The sequence below is a fragment of the Pseudochaenichthys georgianus genome, chromosome 9 (assembly GCF_902827115.2).
Source record: "Pseudochaenichthys georgianus chromosome 9, fPseGeo1.2, whole genome shotgun sequence".
Lineage (NCBI taxonomy): Eukaryota > Metazoa > Chordata > Actinopteri > Perciformes > Channichthyidae > Pseudochaenichthys > Pseudochaenichthys georgianus.
This window is the reverse complement of record NC_047511.1, coordinates 26,462,481-26,487,873: the sequence shown is the minus strand read 5'-3', so window position 1 is coordinate 26,487,873 and position 25,393 is coordinate 26,462,481. Positions and strand designations below refer to the sequence as shown.

The window sequence follows — 25,393 nt, the reverse complement described above, 5'->3', positions numbered from 1 at the left end:
CATTGTGGCTCCGACACTTTAATAATCGCCAGCTACAATATCCAACCTGTCGGTAGCTTCAGGAGCCCGGCCCGGCCCGTTGGATGGGGGCTTGTAGGTGGGAAGAGGGGGCGAACGCTCGGCGCCAGACCTCTAGCCCGCAAGACGTCCCCATGATGAATACATGAATAAAAAATACAAAAGATTGATGTCGGGTTATCTCTGGAATTATGGGATTTCATCCCACAATTTCCAGCTCGTCTAAAGCAGCATTGTCTTTAAAGAATGAACCCCACATGTCTATCACAGCTTAGCAGTGTCTTTGAATATAAATGTTTTTTTTTTTTTTAAATGTAGTCTTATCCTGCTGCTATAACATTTTGGTGCATTGCATTTGGCAATTACTTCATTTAATGTTGTGATAAATTGGACTGGGCAGCAACAGGTACCATCCCTTGGTCATTGTGGCTCATACATTGGGCCATGTATCTCTATCCCTAAATCCACCGTGTCAATTAGGTGAAACTGCCCATTTCCACCCAGTAATTAGCCCATTGTTTATTTGTAAGGTTAGTCTTAATGTTTGGGTCTCTGTAAACATGGTCCCTTTGATCAGTATACTGGTTACTCAAACAGCTTCAATGTGTCCAAACTTTTTCTTGCCAAGCTGGCTACGATATTCCCTTTTATCTTGTGTGCACCCCTTTTTTTGAATAATTAATAGTGAATATCGGAAATAATATTTGTCTCATCTAAACATCGTGTTTCGTCTGTGCGAGTATGTGCGTCTGTGCTGTGCGCGTGCGTGTAGCCTAAATCTCGCTGATTGCCGTTGCAACCGTGCGCTGCGCCACATACAGCTCAGTGTTGAGCGCGAGCCCCCTGCTCACGTTTCCATTGTGAAGCCCTTTTTACTGGCAGGGCGTTGCGAGAGCTGGATCAAACGGTTTTAGATCCGCGAAAAAATAAAAATGGAAACTGGAGATGATCTGAGAATGAATGAATTGACAGCGAGTGCGCGAGCCCCAAAGTTTTATCAGCTGACTGTTGATCAAGCAATTTAGCCCAAGCTCTTTTTGGACAGGCTTTTCTCCCTCAACTTTGTTAGTTCCATCAACACATGAAAAAACGTTATTCATTCAAATTGGACACATAGCCTACTGAGATGAAGCATAATTATTTGAACTGATTAGGGGGCACATTTATTATGTTAGATTCCTTTGTCTCAACGAATATGTGATGCCTTCTTTGTTGACTCAAACTTTGGAGTTGGGGTTACAGTAAATATGGGATGCAAAATGAAATGCAGCCTTTACGCCAGACAGTGAAGAGAAACATGTTAGACAATTAACGATAGTAAATTAACCCTTTTCAACCTCTCTCCTCACTCTTTTTCCTCCCCCTTACTCATGCACACGCAGGTAATAGGCTAATTATGTCCAAGCTGTGAATCTCGCGTCGCGTGGACCACGCGTCTTACCTAAAACCGTCACCGCATGCACGTGCGTCCTGTGGGAGGTTCCCATTATCTCCCTCGCGTTAAACACTCCTTAAATTGTAACGTTATCATAAACATTCCGGCTTCGGGGGCCATAATCACCTCTCTCGGGCCTTACCGAGACTTCTCATTGGACGTCAACACGCGACCAGCGCGAGGAGGGGGGCTCCCAGGCGCGTGCCGCTTTTTAAACGGACGCCGCGCCTTGAGACATCAGAGAAGGAGTCCCGCACGCGACAGTCATACTCACAAAGTGCGACAGGAAAGCAGTGGGTGCCTCCAAAAAACTTATATAGATTCAGTCGGGTAAACTTTTCCTACTTTTCGGGTTCGTTTAGAAACATGGATGTCCTAAGTGTGGAAGACTGGAATAGAGGCGCACAGGAGGTGGCAGCCATCCACGCGCGGCTGCAGAGCCTGAAACCTGCGGAGAGGATTGGGGAGCAGCAGCGCGAGGAGTCCCGCTATGAACCTGGACAGACGCTCGTAGACAGCGGCAGTGACCCACGCGCCTGGCTGGCTCCGGTGCAGCCCTCTGGCACCTGTGTGGCACACGCCACTTCACCCGACTACCTGCGGCACTCGCCCTGCCCCAGCACTGGCTCCTACCAAGGTGAGAAACATTGCTAATAGTGTCCAATTTGGACAACATAACCAACATTACCTGCAATTCAACACCACATGCAACAGGCACCTGGGATTTGCTGTGGGTTATAGTTATGGGTCTCAAATAGGCAGAATTATAATTCATTTTCTTAACAGTCAGCTTGAATGTCGTTATTTCAACAACCATAGTCAAAATGTTTTGTATTTATTATAAATTAATCAAACCGGACCTGTTCAGTACATTTGTGTTTCTTTATTTGTCAGAGAGTGGTTCCCCGGATTCCAGTCCTCCCAGCTGCAGGAGAACTGCTAAGAGCCCCTCCTCTTCTTCGCTCAAAGTCAGGGACTTGTGCGGTATTCAAGGCACGGCCACCGGTTCCGATGACGAAACATCCACGACACAGAGAGCCCAGTCCAACAGACCTCACAACGGAGTCCAGAAGCAGAGGCGCGTGGCCGCAAACGCACGCGAAAGGAGACGGATGCACGGGCTTAACTACGCGTTTGACGAGCTGCGCAGCGTCATACCGGCGTTTGACAACGACAAGAAGCTCTCAAAATATGAAACTTTACAGATGGCGCAGATTTACATCAACGCACTGGCGGATCTGCTCGAAGCTCCAGTCTCCTCAAAAAAAAGCAGTAACGACGTCTCAAACAACAGCAACAACTCGCCAAAGTGTGACGCTGTGCTTCCAGCCACCGGTAGTATTGACGGAGCGAAGGACAGGGCTTCCCCGTCCCCTACCACTTGTAGGACGGCAGCGGCTGTCCACATTAGCGGGATGCCTTTCCGCCCCACCTTCGACGACGAATCGTTCTCCGCTATTGAAGAAGCAATGCGTTCACCCTCTCCTCCTTCTTCCACCCGGGCAGCCAGTTCCCTTGCACCAGTCGGAGGTGGGAGGAAAGATTCTCCCCGAAGCGACGGAGAGTTTTCCCCGCACTCCCACTTCAGTGACTCGGATGAAATAGCGATGGAGCTCCACTCAAGTGAAGAAGATGACCTCTCAGAACTCAAGCTAACGCGCCACCACCACCATCATCATCAACACACTGTTGCTTACTAAAAGAATAATAATAACACATAATATTATTAAAAACAACAGACTTTATTATAGTCTCAACATAGGCCTACATCAAAAATAATGGCCGTAGCATCAGTGTCAATAATACAGTCTTTATGTTGCTAACAAAATGCAGTTTTAACATGGAAGTTTTGGCTTTTTCGAAGAAAATCATGTTACATTTTTAAAAATATCCTTATTCATTTTTGATCAACTTGTAACATAGTCTTAATCGAATTGTTGTTGTGTGAGATAGGCCTAATTCGGTTCTGCCAATAGCTGTCTAGCCCATCATTTCCAGTTTCCATGGAGACGTGGCTGGAAGACCCCTCTGCCATGTATCACTCAGCACAGCCATGGGCATTTCCCACGTCACTCCGACTGAAAGCTGTCTTCCACGAATCATGACTCAATGGATTATAATTTACAAAAAATAACATTTTGTAGCTTAAATATGATTTTGATATTTTATATTTGTATTTGTTAATTTTTAAGTATAATGTATTTCCTTTTGCAACTTTAAAAGTTCATAATGTGCACTTTAAAAATATACAAGCTGGAGGCTTGATAAATGCGAGTTTTGTTTTCAAACCATGAACAATATTTTTATTTTGTTTGTTACTTTAGTAGCATACTGCCAATTCCATAAGCCTATTTAATGTAGCCATCAATGCTGCCTTCTTTTGTATTTTCTTTTGTATTTTCAGATCAACCTGTGTCTTTTGCTTTCACTGGATGAGATTAATTGACATGTATTTATTGCTGATATTTTTTATTTGATTTGCTTTTTATAACTCCATAGTTACAGGAAGAGCTATAATTTGGCCATTTACTATGTTATTTTGATTTTGGAAATAAAAAAGCAAACGAAAACATGTTTCTCTCTGTGTGTTGTTTCCACGAACCTCCTAATCACAACTATAACTCTATTATCAACTATTGATTTTAAAATACATTTATATTTTTATAGGCCTATCTCCATTTAATTGTCACCAAGATAAAAGAAATACAAAAATAAGACAGTTATAATATTTCATATCATAGTAGGAGTATTATTGGTTGAAGGGAATGTTTGTAAATTGAATATTGACTATATTAGAGCTTGTTAGAAACCGAAACCGGTTACATCTATTACATTGACCAATAATAATAATAAGGTACATTTTATAATTAGAGAAATACAAACTATATGTACACACAAACAGCTCAGGAAGAAAATAAGAGACTACTGCAAAATAATCAGTTTCTTGGTTTTACTGTATGTGTTTGAGTAAAATTATTGTTATTTTTATTTTATTCTATAATATACTGACAATATGTGTGTTGGAATTCAACAGACACTGGAATGGAATGGCTGCCATACATACACATTTGGATATATTTGTATATATATACACACATATATATATATATATACACACACATGCATATATTGCCTAACGAAATCTGCATCTAAGCTGCCTTAGACTAACCTTTAAGTATAGCCTTAGGCGCAGTATAGCCTACATGGTCCAGGGCCTAACAAGTTAGAGTTCAGCAGATAATGAAGAACAAATAAAAGTTTACAGTTGAATAACCAAAGCTATTGATAGGCTACTTTAAACCACACACGTAGGCCTTCCCATTTAATTAAGGACACTTTTAACACTTCGGCCCTACGTAATTTATCGTAAACTGTCAGCGACCTGAAACGTGTGCAACACGCGCTCGCTCGCCATATGTTGCAGGTGCACGCGCCCCCTGGCCCACAGTCCTGTGTTTCAAACTGAAATGTTTATGGCAATTTTAACGCAGACACACTGAATTACATTATAGCACAGCATTGTTTCCCTGCAACAATTTTGTGAAAAGCCATGTCTTCCAATTGGTGAATAGGTAATGGGGAGCGTGCATTAATTTCGGGCTATTGTTGGCAGGCTCGTGGGCCGAGGTGTTGGATGGCCTCAATGAAGCACGCGCTGTCAGCTGGTGAGCGCTCGCGGGTCCCCACCGTGTCCCCGAGGACCTTACTCGAGAGGGAACACACTTTCTCAACTAAAGAAAGGCCTGTGCGCGCCTTTAACACGCACACATTCACACACACACACACACACACACTTTTTTCTTTCCTTCCTTTCTCTCTCTCTGTCAACTCAAACGCTCACTGGCAACCTGTCCTGCTGCGCAAGCCGAAGTTGTTTCTTTTCCAACTTATTTGCGACTAATCTAAAGTGTGTCCAAAGCCTTGTTGACGCAGGGGCGCGATACAAAAATGGGGGGGGAAAGCAACTTCGAAATTATTAATGAAACTGCCTGAAGTAACTGTTTGCTACCTGTCACTGTTCTGTCTCCCACCCACTGTGTTCAGCCAATCACAGCTCCTGCCCCTTTGCTCGCCTCCTGAAGGCAGGGAATAAAAGGAAATATAATGAGGATGCCGTGTTAAATAATTAACTGAATTTATGCAGGTATAACTTTATCCGAGTATGATCAGCCATCTGCCGCAAGTTCGTGTTGCAGTGAAAGCATATCTAGTTTCAGTAAACACTTTAAAGGAATAGCCGAGAACCATGACAGCTCAAATACAAGGGAGAGCATGATGATTTCGAAAGTTAAAAAATAAGGATTACATTTTGTAGGTCCCAGTGAAGTATAGGCTACTAGTCTCTAACCAGGTCCGAAAACTCAATATTAATTTAATTGATTATCTTTCAACATAAATATAACGTTTTAAAGACGTTTTGGATCTCAACGAAAACGTTTGTTTGTATTTATTTAAATAAGACATGTGTGCACTATCATGCAAATGGTAAACCATCCAAATGGAGCTTTGCTGAGAATGATAATGTTTAGGGTGATGACTTTAGTAACCGTTTTTTGGTTAAAGTGATTATATAACAAACAGCTCACTTTGCATTAAGGACATGCACACAAAAATATGTTCTTGTTTTGTTTTTCCTTTGGTCTATGTGGAATAATAATCACCACTAACATGCTTTGTTTCATTAATCAATGGTGTTTACTAAAGAAGGTGGAAGTTAAAAACAGTTTCAACAGGTGGGATGCTGGCAGGCTGAGGTTTCAGGGTCATTAATTATTTACGCAGTATACGGACGTTATGGAAAATAACAACAGAGAGAGGGGTTAGGGGGAACCTAAGACGCACTGACGCGTGTGGATGCTTTTGTGGGTAAAATAATATACATCGAAAAGGAAAATCTACAAAACTCACCATAAATCCACCTGTCTGGAGGACTAAGCGTTTCCTAAGGAATTTCTCTTGACACCAATTGTTATAGAAAATAAAATAGTGCATCAATTCATCTAAATGTAATTCAGACAATATACTAACAAAGTAAAGCCATACTAAAACTATGTGCTTGGAAAGGTGTGACAATCTTATATAGTGCCTTCAAATGCTTCAAGCCTCTGTAGTCATGCTCATTTCAATAAATACATTTAGAATATGTGAATTCCACAGCTTCCTTTTTTAATGAAAAGAAAGGCACTTGCATTTTGTATGAGATATGGGGAGGCGAGCTGTGTGCTGTCCAAAAAGCCACGGGTCTCTCAGGGGACCCAGAACAAAAGGCAGAACTGGGCATAGTCTCCATCTGCTGTCCCAGGGAGAGAGAGCGGGAGAGGGTGGCGAGTGAGGACACCATGGGTAGATAGAGACAGAATAATAAGTGAGAGGGAGGGAAAAGAGAGTAGAGACGGCAGCAACAGGAACATGCTGGGGAGCTTTGGAGAGTTAAGGGTAAAGACGGATAGAGATTAGAGAATGTTCAGATATGTTTCAGTTAGGTTCAGTTCAGCCAACAGTAAATGGTCTAAATGCTAAGAACCATGACAACCACCTTTGTTTAATCTTACCTTTAAATTAGCCTGCAGCCTTCACCTCTCATTAGCCACCACAGCCCTGTATTATCATGTACTGTAGCGTAACCTATAGTGATCTCACACACACACACACACACACACACACACACACACACACACACACACACACACACACACACACACACACACACACACACACACACACACACACACACACTGCAGCTGTGACTCAATGAGCACCTGTTGCATTGCATGCTCCAATTCAGTGATTCTTTTAATTGTTAATGAGTTTCCTTGGTAATACTGTGACTCAGTCAAACAAATTGTAGCATTTATATTTGAAAAGTTATCTCTTGTTAAAATGAAATCACTGGATACAAAATGCTCATATTTATGTCTTATAAATGTCAGCATATTTACATTAGTTATTCAGTTGTGATCTAAATTATAGGTTTAGAGTTATTGTGTTTGCAGATAGGGTTAAGAGTAAATCAACAATTAAAAGACCATCAACATCAGTGGAGACACTAAGTAAGGAAAGAAAGTTGTAAAGCAACATGAAGCAAACAGCAGAACTGTTTCATAAGATCTTAAAGGCAGTCAGCATCTCTGCAAGAAAAGTAGATCATCAGCCCATAAACAAACAACTTAGGCAGACACATCATTTCATGCAAATCGAGCAATCTCTCTATAGTGAGAACATAAGATCTTAGTTCTCTAAAGCAGTGTTTATGTTTAAGCACTTTGAATCGCCATATGCTGAAAAGTGCTATATAAATAAAATTGCCTTGCCTTGTAAAGGAACTTGTTTAACTTTAGTGAGGAGGACTAGATTGGTATTGGTTGTTCAACTTAAAGAACAACTAAATAATTTCAAACAACCAAATATTCTCAATTGAAATATAATATGCGTTGCAATTTATAATTTTTCAGTTTTATTTCCTTAAACTTCAATGGGAGTTGTTTAAACCATGCAAACCAATTGCTTTAAAAAGACCAAGTGCTTTAAACATTTATTACACATTAATGGAAAAAAGGTTAATTTCTCGTTAGATAATCCCATATAAAAGTAGACATACAAAAATGAACTAGTGACACAATTCAATGTTTGCTTATTTGCCTTTTATTTGTTCTAGTGTAATGAAAAACTGATGTTGCTCATCATGCACAAGTGTTTGCAGTTTTTTGAGGCAAAGTGTAAAGCATATGACAGCCCAAAGAAAAAGCACTTGAGGTTGGTTTTGGAGGTTGTCTATTACAATAACGGCGAAGAGTCAAGGTGGAAAGGATTTGAGGAGAAGCTCATCTCCACTGATGACAGTTTGCATCCCAGCAGCCCAGGCCTTATCACTGTCAGAATCCTGTATAAAACCAAACAAGTAAAACATTACAATTGTGTATTCACTTTGATCGCACCTGTGGAATTAGTAGGACCAAAAGTTGTCCAGTGAAGAGCATTTAAAAAATATGTCTTTCTCAAATGCAATGTATTTGCTGTCCTCACTATAGCTTGTACTAGCTTGTATATAAGCCCTTGAGCATAATTCACATTCTCATGTCTGATAAGCCGCTAATGGCTAACTACTAGGCGCCCTTTGCTCCTAACTTTGACCACGTTTATGTTTTTTTATTTTTTACTCATCATGAATGTGAAAGGTTTAAATAAATAAGTCTGTTTTGGTGAAAGGTGAATTTACAGGATCTAGGCTGGTAGCTTCACCCTTTGTCACACACTGAACAGTGCAGAGATGTTTATGCTGCATGCTAACTACACTGAACAAAAATATAAATGCAACCCTTTTGTTGCTGAACTCAAAGATCTAAAACATTTTCTATATACACAAAATAACCATTTCTCTCAAATATTGTTCACAAATCTGAAAAAATCTGTGATAGTGAGCACTTCTCCTTTGCCGAGATAATCCATCCCACCTCACAGGTGTGGCATATCAAGATGCTGATTGGACAGCATGATTATTGCACAGGTGTGCCTTAGGCTGGCCACAATAAAAGGCCACTCTGAAACGTGCAGTTTTGCTTTATTGGGGGGGTCTGGGGGGGTCCGAAAACCATTCAGTATCTGGTGTGACCACCATTTCCCTCACGCAGTGCAACACATCTCCTTCGCATAGAGTTGATCAGGTTGTTGATTGTGGCCTGTGGAATGTTGGTCCACTCCTCTTCAATGGCTGTGCGAAGTTGCTGGATATTGGCAGGAACTGGAACATGCTGTCGTATACGCCGATCCAGAGCATCCCAAACATGCTCAATGGGTGACATGTCCGGTGAGTATGCTGGCCATGCAAGAACTGGGATGTTTTCAGCCTCCAGGAATTATGTACAGATCCTTGCAACATGGGGCAGTGCATTATCATGCTGCAACATGAGGTGATGGTCGTGGATGAATGGCACAACAATGGGCCTCAGGATCTCGTCACGGTATCTCTGTGCATTCACAATGCCATCAATAAAATGCACCTGTGTTCGTCGTCCATAACATACACCTGCCCATACCATAACCCCACCACCACCATGGGCCACTCGATTCACAACATTGACATCAGAAAACCGCTCACCCACACGACGCCACACACGCTGTCTTCCATCTGCCCTGAACAGTGAAAACCGGGATTCATCCGTGAAGAGAACACCTCTCCAACGTGCCAGACGCCATCGAATGTGAGCATTTGCCCACTCAAGTCGGTTACGACGACGAACCGGAGTCAGGTCGAGCCGCCAATGAGGACGACGAGCATGCAGATGAGCTTCCCTGAGACGGTTTCTGACAGTTTGTGCAGAAATTCTTTGGTTATGCAAACCGATTGTTGCAGCAGCTGTCCGAGTGGCTGGTCTCAGACGATCTTGGAGGCGAACATGCTGGATGTGGAGGTCCTGGGCTGGTGTGGTTACACGTGGTCTGCGGTTGTGAGGCCGGTTGGATGTACTGCCAAATTCTCTGAAACGCCTTTGGAGACGGCTTATGGTAGAGAAATTAACATTCAATTCACGGGCAACAGCTCTGGTGGACATTCCTGCAGTGCCAATTGCACGCTCCCTCAAAACTTGCGACATCTGTGGCATTGTGCTGTGTGATAAAACTGAACATTTCAGAGTGGCCTTTTATTGTGGCCAGCCTAAGGCACACCTGTGCAATGATCATGCTGTCTAATCAGCATCTTGATATGCCACACCTGTGAGGTGGGATGGATTATCTCGGCAAAGGAGAAGTGCTCACTATCACAGAGTTTTTCAGATTTGTGAACAATATTTGAGAGAAATGGTTATTTTGTGTATATAGAAAATCCAACCCGATATCACGGCAAGATGTGAACATGTGACGATTTACCATGCTGGGAGACGTGAAGATGTCACGAAATGTCATCCCTTCAAACGTGACAGTGACACGGTATTGTTAACCCATGTTAACCATTGGAAAAATAACCGGAAATGCCAAGCAAATGCTACCCCGACGGTCGGTTGTTATTGTCAATATTAATATAATAATGATTTATTTTTTAATAGTCACACTCGATTACGCCAATTTTCTTGTTACCCCAGCTGGTCGACACCTATTTTAGCAGAAACAAAGGCTACATTAATGTAGTAAATCAATGTTAATCCATGCGTGTAGATCTGGTGTGGATGTGGAATTAACGGACGTGACGTTGTGCAATTGAGTTGCCAGGCAACAGCTTCGGTTCATGTTAATTTACAAACACTTCAACTACAACCGTAGTTATATTTAAAAACATGTTGGAAGGCCTCACGAAATACTTTAATGCAAATTAAAATGTAAATGTGAAGGAATGTGTGTATAACAAAATACATCGGTGATAAATGAAACCGGAAACCAACGTAGGCAAGATCTTCAGCTCGATGATTGGATGGTTTAGCCGCAATGCATGCTGGGATTTGGGGTTTATGTGATGTGAAATCTGAAAACGTTTTTTAAAAACAAAATAAAACTTTATTCCGAGTGTGCTTGCTTTTCTCTTTGAAAGTCATCACATAACAGCATTGTAATACATGGTTCGGCTGCATTAAGTATTACATATCTGCCGTAGTTCTCTATGTATAAAGCCCTGCTGAGAAAACTTCTAGACAAGCAGGAAGAACTGCCGCCAAAACTGAAAACGTGACGTGGATCATAAATATATAAGCAATTAAACAACATCTTACATTTCTTTTCACACAATACGTCTCCTTGCAGTATCAACACTAATTCGGCTGACTTTTATATTTGATCCAATTGGTAGATAGGCTGTATTTACACCATAACGGTGCAGAGCTGATAAAAAGGGACACCTGGTGGTTAAAGCACGTTATTGCATTTTATTATTTATTATTAGATATTAATAGGAGGATGTGCAAAACAGACAAACTAATAAGGCTTAATTCAAACATTAAAGAGTACTTTAGGTTAAGGTCTTCTTTTGAATAAGAAAAAAGCTTTGGGGGTATAGAAGAAGAATATGGAGGGATGAAACCCTCTTTAATGGTCACACATGCAGAGCACACAGCACACACAGTGACATTTGTACATATTAAGCCTGACAAAGTACTTAATATAATTGCTTTCCTGCAATGTTAACTATTTTTAAGCACTTATTTGTTTATTATTAAACTGATATTATACTGTATTATACTCTATAACATGTATGTAGATAGTATAAGAAATGTGCAGAATGACAGTTTAATGGTGGAGGTATACACACAATATTGATAGATGTCTTGTAATGCACTGTTGAGGAACCTGCGACCCAAGTGTTTCATTCATTGCATAACGACACCGTAGTTGTGTATAATATGTCAATAAACCTTAGCTTAGAAAATCTTGAAAGGGGTGTGGAAACTAGTCATTATATACAGTCTGTTGTGACAACACAGTCTTTAATTAACTATTAGTAGAGAATAACGAGTAATGAATATACTTTATAGGGATCCTATTAATATCTAATAATAAAATAATAAAATTCAATAACGTGCTTTAACCACCAGGTGTCCCTTTCTATCAGCTCTGCACCGTTATGGTGTGAATACAGCCTATCAATTGGATCAAATATAAAAGTCAGCCGAATTAGTGTTGATACTGCAAGGAGACGTATTGTGTGAAAAGAAATGTAAGATGTTGTTTAATTGCTTATATATTTATGATCCACGTCACGTTTTCAGTTTTGGCGGCAGTTCTTCCTGTTTGTCTAGAAGTCTTCTCAGCAGGGCTCTATAAATAGATAACTATGGCAGATATGTAAAATGTAATGCAGCCGAACCGTGTATTACAATGCTGTTGTGTGATGACTTTCAAAGAGAAAAGCAAGCACACTCGGAATAAAGTTTTATTTTGTTTTTAAAAAACGTTTTCAGATTTCACATCACATAAACCCCAAATCCCAGCATGCATTGCGGCTAAACCATCCAATCCTCGAGCTGAGGATCTTGCCTAAGTCAGTTTCCGGTTTCATTTATCACCGATGTATTTTGTTATACACACATTCCTTCACATTTACATTTTAATTTGCATTAAAGTATTTTGTGAGGCCTTCCAACATGTTTTTAAATATAACTACGGTTGTAGTTGAAGAGTTTGTAAATTAACATGAACCGAAGCTGTTGCCTGGCAACTCAATCGCACAACGTCACGTCCGTTAATTCCACATCCACACGCATGGATTAACATCGATTTAATACATTAATTTAGCCTTTGTTTCTGCTAAAAGAGGTGTCGACCAGCTGGGGCAACAAGAAAATTGGCGTAATCGAGTGTGACTATTAAAAAATAAATAATTATTATATTAATATTGACAATAACAACCGACCGTCGGGGTAGCATTTGCTTGGCATTTCCGGTTATTTCTCCAATGGTTAACATGGGTTAACAATACCGTGTAACTGTCACGTTTGAAGGGATGACATTTCGTGACATCTTCACGTCTCCCAGCATGGTAAATCGTCACATGTTCACGTCTTGCCGTGATATCGGGTTGAGAAAATCAGTGGCGAACCGTCAGGGCCTTCAAGGTATTCAGAGAATACCCTGGAACACTCAGATAAAACAAACAAAAAATCAATTTAATTATATAAATAAAATGTATATAAAATGAATAAATGAGAATCGTATCCGTGTTGTTGATCTGTAATATTACAGTGTTACGTTGATTTGTTTGTTCTTCTCGGACCATGCACTACGCATTGCAGTAGAAAAGAAAGCAACCAATCAGATCTTGTTCTGGGTCTCTGGGTAGAATATCCTTCAACCAAGGTATTCTACATCCTTGATAGAATGCCCTGGCCGTTGCACTGAATGAGAGCGTACGTTTGGACTGACAGTTTGATCAACCAATCATATATTGATTTGTAGCCAATGGGCACATTCTTTCAGAGTTCCCCTCGGTTCCAGGGTACTCTAGAAGGCCCGCTAGTTAACTGGCTCGAGACAGAGGATCTAGATCAGGGGTGGGGAACCTCCGGCCCCCGGGCCGTATACGGCCCGCGAGACCATTTCGAGACCATTTCGAGGTAATTTATAAACACACCCAAAAAAGAAAAGAAATCTAGACCGCAAAAAAATTTAAAAAGTGAGTGCCTGTGTTTCCTGGCCAAGGTCAGGGTCCTTGAACACAACACGAGCCCAGCGCCATATAGATAGAAGAGTTACGACAACGGAAGTCCAAAAACGGTTATCGTCACGTGGTTCATGTAGACGAGGATCATTCGCCGGAAGTTCATGGCGGGCAATGTGAATGCATTGATAACAGGAGATAGAACTACGATTTTTGGTAATTATTAGTGAATAAAGGTTTTGATTTGCAATATGTATACAACAAATCGATATGTGTATGTATTTACATCAATATGTTTTCAAAAATAAAATCGAATTTGCTAATATTAAGTGATAATATTAGGATTAGTGTGAACAACTAGTTTACATGTTAGGCTAACAGTGCCTTGGTTAAAGAGCCTGTTGCTGTTTATATATAGCTTTGAATTCTTTCAAACCAATATTATCTTCTTAAACTTGTATGGTAGTCAGGAGCATCACTTTCTAATGTTTATTGATACATTTAGAGGGAGGAGATCTAAAGTAATGCTTTAAAATTCAGATTGAATTCATTTCTACCATTTTCTTAAATGCATGGTAGTTTCAGTAATCCCCTGGTAATTGAGGACACAAGTTATCTAAATGACTAATGTCATCTTTACGGCTTTCAGAAAGGACAGGAGACTGACAGGTGACTATCAAAGGACTAGCAGCAGCAGCAGGACTAGCAGCATATGATGATGATGATGATGATGATGATGATGATGATGATGATGATGATGATGATGATGATGATGATGATGTTAAATGTGTTGTTTTAGGAACATCCATTGCAAATACATGGAATTCAATAAACATTGAATAGCATATCATGCAGTTTGTCGGTGCCTTTTCCTCCGTGTTGTCCTGGTTTGCTGTGCTGCCTCCTAGTCGCCACCATGGTTTGCTGTGCTGCCTGGGGATGCTCAAATCGCTCAGAGAAAGGAGTACGAATGTACGGCTTCCCCACTGACACAGAGCGGAGGAAAAAATGGCTGGCTCAAGTCAGCAGGAGCAATTTCACGACCAACAGCAACAAAATATGTGATGTAATTATATACAAACACTGCATTTGCACTTTTTCACAAAACGAAAACTACACCATTGGGAAAGCTTAATGTTTTGTTTAATACAAAAAACAGGGAAAGGCTTGAAAAACACAGAGTTGAGACTCAGGGTGCAGGGTGAGGGTCTCAGTGCAGGTATTCAGGCTCCATTGAATCCCCCTCTGGTTCTTGTGCTGAAAGAGGGAGTAACAGACAGGAGAAAGGGTTATACACACACAGCACACCTATTGGATGGGAAATGCCTTGGAGAGATAAGGTGTTTACTTATATAAAACAGTAGTATTAAACGTACCTTGTGTTTTCACTCTCACTTAAGTCCCTCTCCCTTTGTCATCAATCCAAAATCAGCTGAGCTGCAACATTATACAGACAGGTAATAATCAACAGAATCACAAGGACACAATATGGCTCTGCTAAAAACACTCACTCTTACACGCACCAAAGTTATATTTATCTAATATTTAACTCCCTCCACCCCCGCATACAATCCCGTTTAGAAGCCCCTCTTCTCTAATTCAACATGTTGGACGAAATGACATTAAGAGAACGGAATTTACAATTAAAAGGCTGTTCAACGTGTGTTGTACAACTTGCTTCGGTATGCTAGCTTAATCTGTTATCTGTAAACGTTCCCTAAATCTACTAATTTAGGGATAATCCACTGACATCCTTTAATACACATGTTCATTTGAATCAGATGTACTGATAATATCCGCAATATAAATCTTTAAACTTCTTCTTACCTTTAAAAGTCCGTCACGAACGGTGTATTATGCTGCAACTCCACAGCTCTGCCAGCCTTGGCGCTAACTTCCGGGGAACGATTGAGAGGCTCCACGATCCGCCATTGCTGTAAAAAAGTGGTCCATTGGAGTGAACGGAGATGTCGTAACTCTTCTATTAAATGGCTCTGCACGAGCCTAACGTGTTATCACGTGGTATATGTCTCGTCTGACAGGGGTGTAGCGGTGTAGTGCTGACGGAGAGCACCAGAACACCGCTCCGGCACTTCCAAAAATTGCAGTAGCCTACCCATAAGGAGCTGTACACATGCCGCAGTTTTTGCGTGGCTGTGTCTTAGTTGTAAGCCCAGTGGCGATCTGTTCATCTGTCATACTGATCATACAGTCAATAACTTTGTTGTTATTAGCATCTGGTTAGCTAGCTATGCTAACGAATATAAGAAGCTTTTTCTCCAACCAGTGAGGAAAAGGCACATCTTTATATGATCATTATAGTTATTATAAAAAAATAAGATAATAAAGTAAACGGGTATAAAATACTATATGAGAGTAAGAAAAAGTTGTTATTAATAAACAAGAATACAGCTTGAAAGGGGAGTAATTTGTAAAATGTCCTTAAAGAAAAATAAATCTGCTTACAGTTGTGTTTCATATGGGTGTTGAGAGATGTATCCATAGATCTCCTAATGTTGCTCTCAGTGCATCAGATTGATGCTTTTAACTTCAACATTTAAAAAAAAATCTTCCCGGGGGAGCAAGCCCCCCGGACCCCCCTGGAGGTTAGGACCCCCCCCACTTAAATCATGTCCGCATGGATAGGAAACTAAATACATTTGCACACATCTTGTGTCCATATCTTTCTGTTTTGGTGTTCATGCCACAACCGTGCACGTGCATGCATGCGCGAGTCATGGTAAAATATCTGGATTAAGAGGTTGCTTTGTCTTTGCACAGCATGACAGAAAGGGCAAATTAATGGGCTGTGATTTTAGTTTTTCTAAGCAGAGGTCAATAATTTGTATGGCCCTCGGAGGATGTTGAAAAAATTGAAATGGCCCTTGAGAGGAAAAAGGTTCCCCACCCCTGTTCTAGATGAATGCGACGAAGCAATTCATGCCATTTTAATGTTTTTAACGTTGAAATGACAAGTGCAACAGGTGAAGATGAAGTTGTTGCGGAATTGTTGTGAGTACCCTTTTCAAAACGACAATTCAGTGAAAAGACGGACATTATAATGCCGCGGAGGGGGGGGAGGGGCGGCAGCGGCGCGGGGTGGGTGGGTGTGTCTACAGAAGGAGGTCCAGTTGTGATAGCCACGGTTCGCCACTGTAGAAAATGTTTTAGATCCTTGAGTTCATCTCATGAAAAATGGGAGCAAAAACAAAAGTGTTGCATTTATATTTTTGTTCAGTGTAGTTAGCATGCAGCATAAACATCTCTGCACTGAACTTACAAATCCGTATTAATCATTTTTATCTGACTGTCAGTTACATACCCACAAATACAAAGCGAATATCTGCACAACACTGTGTATTCTCTTAAAAATCCATAAGAACTTACAAAGCAGCTGCTGTAAAAGTTACTGGGGTCCTCGTCAACAGGGAGGCCTCGGATAACAAGGGTGCACATTGCTGTCACATTTGGTTTCTAGAAGTGGATAATAAACAAATACTTTTTAAGTTTATGGTACAATCCACATTTAAAAAGGTATGTCAAGATTTGTCAAAAATGTTTATAAATCAAGTTTCACCACAATGTTTGTTTCCGGTGAAGCAAAAACTGATTGGAGATGTGATGTTATACAATCCACACTGAAAACAATACAAGTATAGCAATATTTTATCTGTAGGAGTTTTAGGTTGTACTCACCTAAATGTTTATATCTTTGGTGAATCCCTCTCAGTTTAGCAAAATATTAAAAAGATAAATGGGAGATATTTACTTTTTCACTCTTTTCCAAAAACAACAACGTAATGTAATTGTTTCAGGCAGTGTTGTAGTCAAGTCACCAATTCATGAGTCCAAGTCACTCTCGAGTCACCACTCTTCGAGTCCGAGTCCAAGTCTGAGTCACCTAGGGAGAGTCGTAGTCGAGTCCAAGTCACCCAAGGAGTGTCCGAGTCGAGTCCGAGTCATCATTACCTGTGTTCGAGTCCGATTCCAAATCCGAGTCACCCAAGGAGTGTCCGAGTCGAGTCCGAGTCATCATTACCTGTGTTTGACTCCGAGTCCAAGTCTGGGTCACCCAAGAAGAGTCCAAGTCAAGTCAGAGTCACAAGTCTTCATGTAGTGTGCAACTCGATTTTAACAGGATAACAACTGGTGACTTCTAGAATTGTGTGAGTAACATTCTGTCTTTAGACTTCTCTGTTTCAGTGTGTGTACTCTGTATAAATGCTCTGTAGTTGATCTGACTGAAATTGTGATTTTAAATCTCAAAACCGCTACAGTATCTGTCAGGCAGAAACTTGGGACAAGTAATTTGACTGAAACCTTAAAACTGAACTAACTGACTGCTAGGGTTAACTTTGATTTAAACATTTGTAGAATACTAAGAGCTTTATTGAGTAGGTGTAACTGTATTAAGGGTTAAACTCATAACTTTATAACTTAGGGTTTAATGTAGTGCTGTCAAAATTATCGCGTTAACGGCGGTAATTAATTTTTTTAATTAATTGCGTTTAAAATATTTAACGCATTTAACGCATGTGCAGAATGGCCCGCCCCATACGTGCCACCAGTGGCAGCGCCAGGGTATGGCTGGGGTAGGCTACACCCATACCAAGAAATGGCTTAGCCCCACCATGAAAAATGATGTTAAAGTAAGCAAAATAAAGTCTGCCAACTCGCGCGGAGTAAATTGCACAGACAGCAGAGTAAGATTGATTTCAGTAGCCACGGGTTTGAAAACTTTTGTCACGGAGTGATCGACTTCTCAATAGAACATCTTTGATAACGGCGTGGTGTTGTTGCAGGAAGTCCCGACGGAGAATAATTTTGCTGTAGTACAGGGGTGCACATAACTGGTACGCAGGTTATGTGGTAATCTGAAATGCGTACCGTTACTTGTGTCACAAAGCGCATTTGCGTACCGACGTACTTGTGAAGCTTTTCCAGAAGGCGGTTAGATCACCGGACGACAGAGTCGGTCTCCGTGTGCACAGACAGGGCTGCTGTTAACGTCGGTCTGTATAACGGACTTGTGCCAAAACTACGCCAACCGGCTGCGGAGGGAGACTTCCCCCTTCACTGGAGAACTGCGCTAAAACAGCTGATCACAACGTTCACCCTCTGTGGTCACGAAGTACTCCACCAGCCGCCGTCGCCGCCGCCGCCCCCCCTCTGTCGACTTTCCTGAAGTACTCCCCCGTTGATAGAAATCAACACGTAATGAATTAAGACCCCACGGTTTGATGATTGATAGGTGTGTGTGTTGTCTTTCATTTTGACACGCAGACATTTTTTATAATAAACATAGATAGTGTATGTTAAATGGATATATCCGCCTTCTTTCATTTATCTTTCCATTCCCACAACAATATACATAAATAAATGGCATATTTTGGACATAGTTCGAATGGTGATTAATCATGATTAATTAATTTTTAAACTGTGATTAATCTGATTAAAAATTGTAATCGTTTGACAGCCCTAGTTTAATGTAATTGTAAAACCATTGGGCCAATGAAAAGACACAATAGCAACTCAGGAGGGAGCCAGTCTCGATTGAGGCCCATCAGCTCTGATCTGCGGGCCCTTCCCCCCCAGAAACTGTATTTAAATCTCATCCTAATCACTGACCTGCCAGTGTGCAACTCGATTTTGACAGGATAACAACTGGTGACTTCTAGAATTGTGTGAGTAACATTCTGTCTTTAGACTTCTCTGTTTCAGTGTGTGTACTCTGTATAAATGCTCTGTAGTTGATCTGACTGAAATTGTGATTTTAAATCTCAAAACCGCTACAGTATCTGTCAGGCAGAAACTTGGGACAAGTAATTTGACTGAAACCTTAAAACTGAACTAACTGACTGCTAGGGTTAACTTTGATTTAAACATTTGTAGAATACTAAGAGCTTTATTGAGTAGGTGTAACTGTATTAAGGGTTAAACTCATACCTTTATAACTTAGGGTTTAATGTAATTGTAAAACGATAGTTACGGCTGTAACTACGGTTCTATGAGTCCCGGATGACCGCCAGAGGCGGTGCTTTAGCACTGGATATGTCCATCGCGCGCATGCGCAGCTCGAGTACCAATAACAAGAAAGTCACCTGTGACCCACGTGACACCGGCTATATCAGCCGGTATTGTCAGAGGATCTGTTCCCCGAATCTTCTCGCGAGCACACAAGAATTCTGAGTGACAGGGAACTCTGGCGGTCATCCGGGACTCATAGAACCGTAGTTACAGCCGTAACTATCGTTCTATTTCGTCCCTACTGACCGCCAGAGGCGGTGCTTTAGCACTGGATGACCTATACCAACAATGTCATGAAGAATCCAAGCCCTTGCTCACCACTGGAAGCAGCGGAGCTCGGCAAAAGGACCACGCCCAAAGAATGGGGAGTGGCGACATTGACCTGATGACAACTGGAGAATGTGCCAGAAGACGCCCACGACGCCGCGGCGCAGATGGTCTCCAGGGGCACCCCTCTCAGGGCAGCCCAATATGTTGAGATGCTCCTTGTAGAGTGACATCTCAGCCTGGTGGCAGGGGGCGGCCACTGGCCCCGTAAGCCTGTAAGATGGTATCGACAACCCAGTGGGGAAGCCACTGGTTAGAGGGCCTAACCTCCTTTAGTGCCGCCAGGGCAAACTCAAGAGTTGCTCCTCCTGCCGTATACAGGCAGTAGCCTCGATATACGCCCTTTGGGCACCCCCCGGGCACAGCAACTTCGATGTGCCGTACTCCTGAATGTCAAAGCGTGCCAGCTGGGCAGGCTGATTGAAGTGAGTTTGTGGAAGGACCCCGGTCGGGATTGCCACATTTGCCCAAAGGGCAACGCATGAGAGTCCCACCTTGGGCATGTATTGTTTATGGAGAGGACATGCAACTCCCCGACTCACTTCCCTGAGGCTATGGCAAGCAGAAATGCTGCCTTTGTGGGCAGCCACCTAAGCCCCACCTGGGCCAGGGGCTCGAAGGGAGGAGGTGATAGGGCATCCGGCAGCAAGGGCAGGTCCCAAGCCGGAGCCCTCGGGGTGCAAGGGGGACGCTGCCGTAAAGCCCCTCTCATAAAGAGGGACACCGACCTGTGGCACCCCGCCGTGGCGCCGTCGACCCGAACATGTCGGGCAGAATCGCAGCCACATAAATTCAGAGTGGAGTGAGAACGTCCACTATCTAGAAGGGACTGTTGTCAAAGCAACAATGTACATGCTGTCCCCAAGGAACACGCACATTCTTGCCCCCCAGTTGGGGTAGAAAGTGCGTGAGTGCAAGCTGCACGGCCCGAAGCTCTAGCACGTTGACCCGGCGCGCACTCTGCTGGGCAGACCACTGACCCTGAACGGTCCTGCCCTGCCGCACTGCACCCCACCCTGAGAGACATGCACCTATGGTGATGGTCTCCTGGCGGGATGGGATGGCGCCCATGGGCACGCCTACCAGAGATAGGCCCTGCCCCTCCAGCGTGACGGAGAGTGGAGCAATGCTGCGACACCCTGACTTCACTGTGCCTGTGCCACTTGGCGTCCAAGTGAAGGCTGTTCAGCCACATCTGCATGGGGCACAACGACAGCGGGCCTAAGGGCCCAGCGGCCGAGGCAGCTGCCAGTCTGCCCAAGGGCCGGAGGAACTGAATATAAGGCACCCTCTTGCCCGGCCCACGTGGAAGTAGGCATCCCTCGGTTGGGAACCACTCCACCTGTGTGTATGCAGTAGTCAGCATATAGATTGGCAGCACCTTCAGGAATCTGTTGATTCCTCTGAGGTCCAAGATCGGGCGAAATCCGCCGACTTTCTTGCTCACGAGAAAGTATGCCGAGTAGAACCCCCTGGCTAAGCAGAGGGTCTTACTGGGTTGATTGCGTCCTTGGACAAAAGGACGGACAACTCTTGGCCCAGAGGTAGGGCCCCTGCCGGATCGCGGACGACTGTCATTCAGACCCAGCCGAAGGCTAGGGGCCGGAGCTGCGGTCCGTACCCCTGGGTTAAGGTGAAAACCACCCAAGGGACGGAAGCACAGACTGCCCAGAAACTGAGCTACTGCTGGGAAAGCAGCCGCCGACCACCCTCGGGATTTCAGAGCCCAGCCCCCCGGACCTTGGAGCCTCTTGGGGGTTCCGGTCAGGCTCTGGGGCACGAGGCCGCCTGGAAGGCGGGCGACATGGGGCACGAAAGTCATTGGGAGGCGGTTGAGTGGGCCGCTAAGACCTCTGCAGACCACCCCTGTAATCCAGCGGCTGAGTGCGGCTGCTAGAGCGGCCCCTGGGCCTGCTGGGAGTGGGCACAGGTCTGCGAGGACCCGAGTGCTGCTGCCTGGTCTGCCTAGCTTGGGCGGCACACTCCAGTGCCTCCGAGGGCAGCTGATCTAAACAGCTCCCCTGGCTCGACTGGTACGCGACGGGGGACTCTCCGTCAACCGGAGGAGGTGCGTCAGCCGAAGGAGGGGCGCCAACCGAAGGAGGGGCGCCCACCGAAGGGGGGGGGGGTTAGCCCCTACACCGGGCCCAGGCTGAAGGGCCAAGAGGCGACTTCATCATGCCCCTATCGGCAGCTAGCCGATCCACTTTAGAGGACAGCCTATTTCTAGTCCTTCTATTGGGGGGAGCACACAAAGCCATCGCTCCCTCAAGTCGCCGGGAACGGCCGAATTGATCTGGAGGAGTACGTGACAAGGAGAGGTGTCTGTTGGCTGCTGCCAGACGTTCCACCTCAGTGATTCGAGCCACTCTGAGCACCCGAGGCATGCAGCTACAGCTCATGCAGGCGTTTACCGTGAGAACCTCCCTCAGATGCTCGAATTTCGTCCCCACTGACCGCCAGAAGCGGCCGAGGCTGGAGGGGCAGCGGTCGTGGCCGTCCTCGGGCTCAAGAGAAACCCTACAGGCGCTACATGAATGAACCATTCTGTAGGTAGCCAGATGCAGCGTAGCCGGGAGCGGGTGCGGGAACACGCCTTCACCAGCTACCTGCTTAATGGAAAGAGTAGAGCGTTGCTGCTACTCGCCGAACAGAAAGAGGGATGTAATTACACCCACGTTACGGCAGAGGGAGCGGGAGCGGGATCACTGCCTTCACCTAGCTGGATTAGTAAATAAGGCAGTTTACCAAGAGCGGGGGCGAAAACACTGCCTTCACTGGCTGAGCTAGAGGCGAGTGCCAGATGCAGCGTAACCGGGAGCGGGTGCGGGAACGCAGCCTTTACCAGCTACCTGCTTAACGGAACCAGGCAGTTTAGCGTCTACCAGGAGCGGGGGCGAGAACACTGCCTTCACTGGTTAAATTAAGACGAATGCCAGATGCAGCGTAACCGGGAGCGGGTGCGGGAACGCAGCCTTCACCAGCTACCTGCTTAACAGAATAACCAAGGCAGTTTAGCGTCTACCAGGAGCGGGGGCAAGAACTGCCTTCACTGGTTGAGTTAGAGACGAATGCCAGATGCAGTGTAACCGGGAGCGGGTGCGGGAACACAGCCTTCACCAGCTACCTGCTTAATAGAAAAACAAGGCAGTTTGGCGTCTACCAGGAGCGGGGGCGAGAACTGCCTTCACTGGTTGAGTTAGAGACGAATGCCAGATGCAGTGTAACCGGGAGCGGGTGCGGGAACACAGCCTTCACCGGCTACCTGCTTAACGGAAAAACGAGGCCGTTTGGCGTCTACCAGGAGTGGGGGCGAGAACTGCCTTCACTGGTTAAGTTAGAGTCGAACGCCAGATGCAGTGTAACCGGGAGCGGGAACACAGCCTTCACCGGCTACCTGCTGAACGGGAAGAGTAGAGCGGTGCTACTACTCGCCGAACAGAAAAAGGGATGTAGCTACATCCGCATTACCGGTAGAGGGAGCGGGAGCGAGAGCACTGCCTTCACCTAGCTGGGTAAAATAAAGAAGCTAACTGTATACGCAAGACGTTAGCCGAGCGGCTGCTGCTAACAATCAAGCGAGATCAAGTCAAATAACACACATGTTTAAGACCAGATAACTAGCTTCTAAAGAATAGAATAGCACAGAGCCGTAGTTACAGCAGTAACCATGGCCAGGGCTCACACGGCATCTAACCGTAGTTACAGTAGTAACTATGGCCAGTACTTACACGGCTTAGCACCGTCGTTACAGTCGTAACTCTGGCCAGTACTTGCACGGCTTGGATACTTACACAGCATAGAGCCGTAGTTACAGTAGTAACTCTGGCCAGTACTTGCACGGCTTGGAACCGTAGTTACAGTAGTAACTATGGCCAGTACTTACATGGTTTAGAACCGTAGTTACAGTAGTAACTATGGCCATTACACGGCATAGAGCCGTAGTTACGGTATTGCCTATGGCCAGTACGTGCACGGCTTGGAACCGTAGTTACAGTAGTAACTATGGCCAGTACTTACGGCTTAACCCCGTAGTTACAGTATTAACTATGGCCAGTACTTACACAGCTTGGAACCGTAGTTACAGTAGTAATTATGGCCAGTACTTACGGCTTAGAACCTTAGTTACAATAGTAACTGTGGCCGGTGCCTAAAAGTGTCAGCCAACGGCTGCCCACTAGACAATATAATATTGGGAGGATGAAATCCTCCTCAATGGCCATACATGCAGAGCACACGGCACACACAGTGAAGATTGTTCTCTGCATATCGTCCTAGTGCTAGGAGTCTAGTACTAGGAGCAGTAAATACCACGATATAGCGCTACTGCAACCATACCATGCGTTTACCGGGAGCAGCAGCGAGAGCACTGCCCTCACCGGCTGAGTTAAATAATGAAGCTTAACCGTACATGCAAGGTGTTAGCCAAGCGGCTGCTGCTAACAATCAAGCAACCAAGTCAGAACACAATGTTAAGACCAGATAATTAGCTTCTAAGAAAGAGAACAGCCTGCATAGAACCGTGTCTGGTTACAGTAGTAACCGCACATGCCGAGCACACAGCACCCGCCGTGAAGATATTCTCTGCATATCATCCTAGTGCTAGGATTCTAGTACTAGGAGCAGTAATACAACGAACTAGCGCTACTGCAATCAAACCCTATGCTACAGGGAGCGGGAGCACTGCCCTGAGTTAATAGTTAAGCTCAACAGCAAGGTGTTAGCCAAGCGGCTGCTGCTAACAAACAAGCGACCAAGTCAGAACACAATGTTAAGACCAGATAATAGCTTCTAGAAAATAGAAAGTACTTACCTTACTTTCTGCATCTAAACGAAAAACGGGTTTAAAGTATGACACTCTTGGCTTTCCATACTAAATCGAATGAGGGACGCAGCCAAAGCTGGGACTCAAATGCTAATGATAGCTTGGGCACAATGCCACAAGCAGAACTTTCAAAAGAGCATAAGGGCAACTTTATGGGAGAGGAAGCGGAACACTGTCGTCACCAGAAAGTCTAAGCCACAAACAATAAGACGGTAATCAGGACAACTTGGCTGGGAGCGGGTGTGGAAACACAGCCATCACTAGCAACAAGCTGACACAAACCTGTCTGTCGAGGCTCTGCACAGCCGGCGCAGCTCCTGGAGGACGCGTCTAACGACCCGTAGCTCCGACTGTCAGTCGCGAAGCATCACGCGGCCAGCTGTTTGCAGAGAAATCCCTCCGATCAAACGTTCAAGCCTGAAAGCTGTAGGCTACGAAAACGTAGCCACGGTACCCTCGCGCAGCGAGAAGATGAAAAGGAACAGATCCTCTGACAATACCGGCTGATATAGCCGGTGTCACGTGGGTCACAGGTGACTTTGTTGTTATTGGTACTCGAGCTGCGCATGCGCGCGATGGACATATCCAGTGTTAAAGCACCGCCTCTGGCGGTCAGTAGGGACGAAATAGAACCATTGGGCCACTGAAAAGACACAATAGCAACTCAGGAGGGAGCCAGTCT

The 25,393-nt window shown here is 44.1% G+C and overlaps 1 protein-coding gene across 1 annotated transcript; it reads left to right on the top strand.

The window, feature by feature from the left end:
• The first annotated feature begins 1,819 nt into the window (after positions 1 to 1,819).
• atoh1a (atonal bHLH transcription factor 1a) lies at positions 1,820 to 3,153 on the top strand. Its single transcript, XM_034090254.1, has 2 exons — positions 1,820 to 2,090; positions 2,348 to 3,153. Exons 1-2 carry the CDS (start codon positions 1,820 to 1,822, stop codon positions 3,151 to 3,153), a joined length of 1,077 nt encoding a protein of 358 aa, XP_033946145.1.
• The last annotated feature ends 22,240 nt before the right edge of the window (positions 3,154 to 25,393 follow it).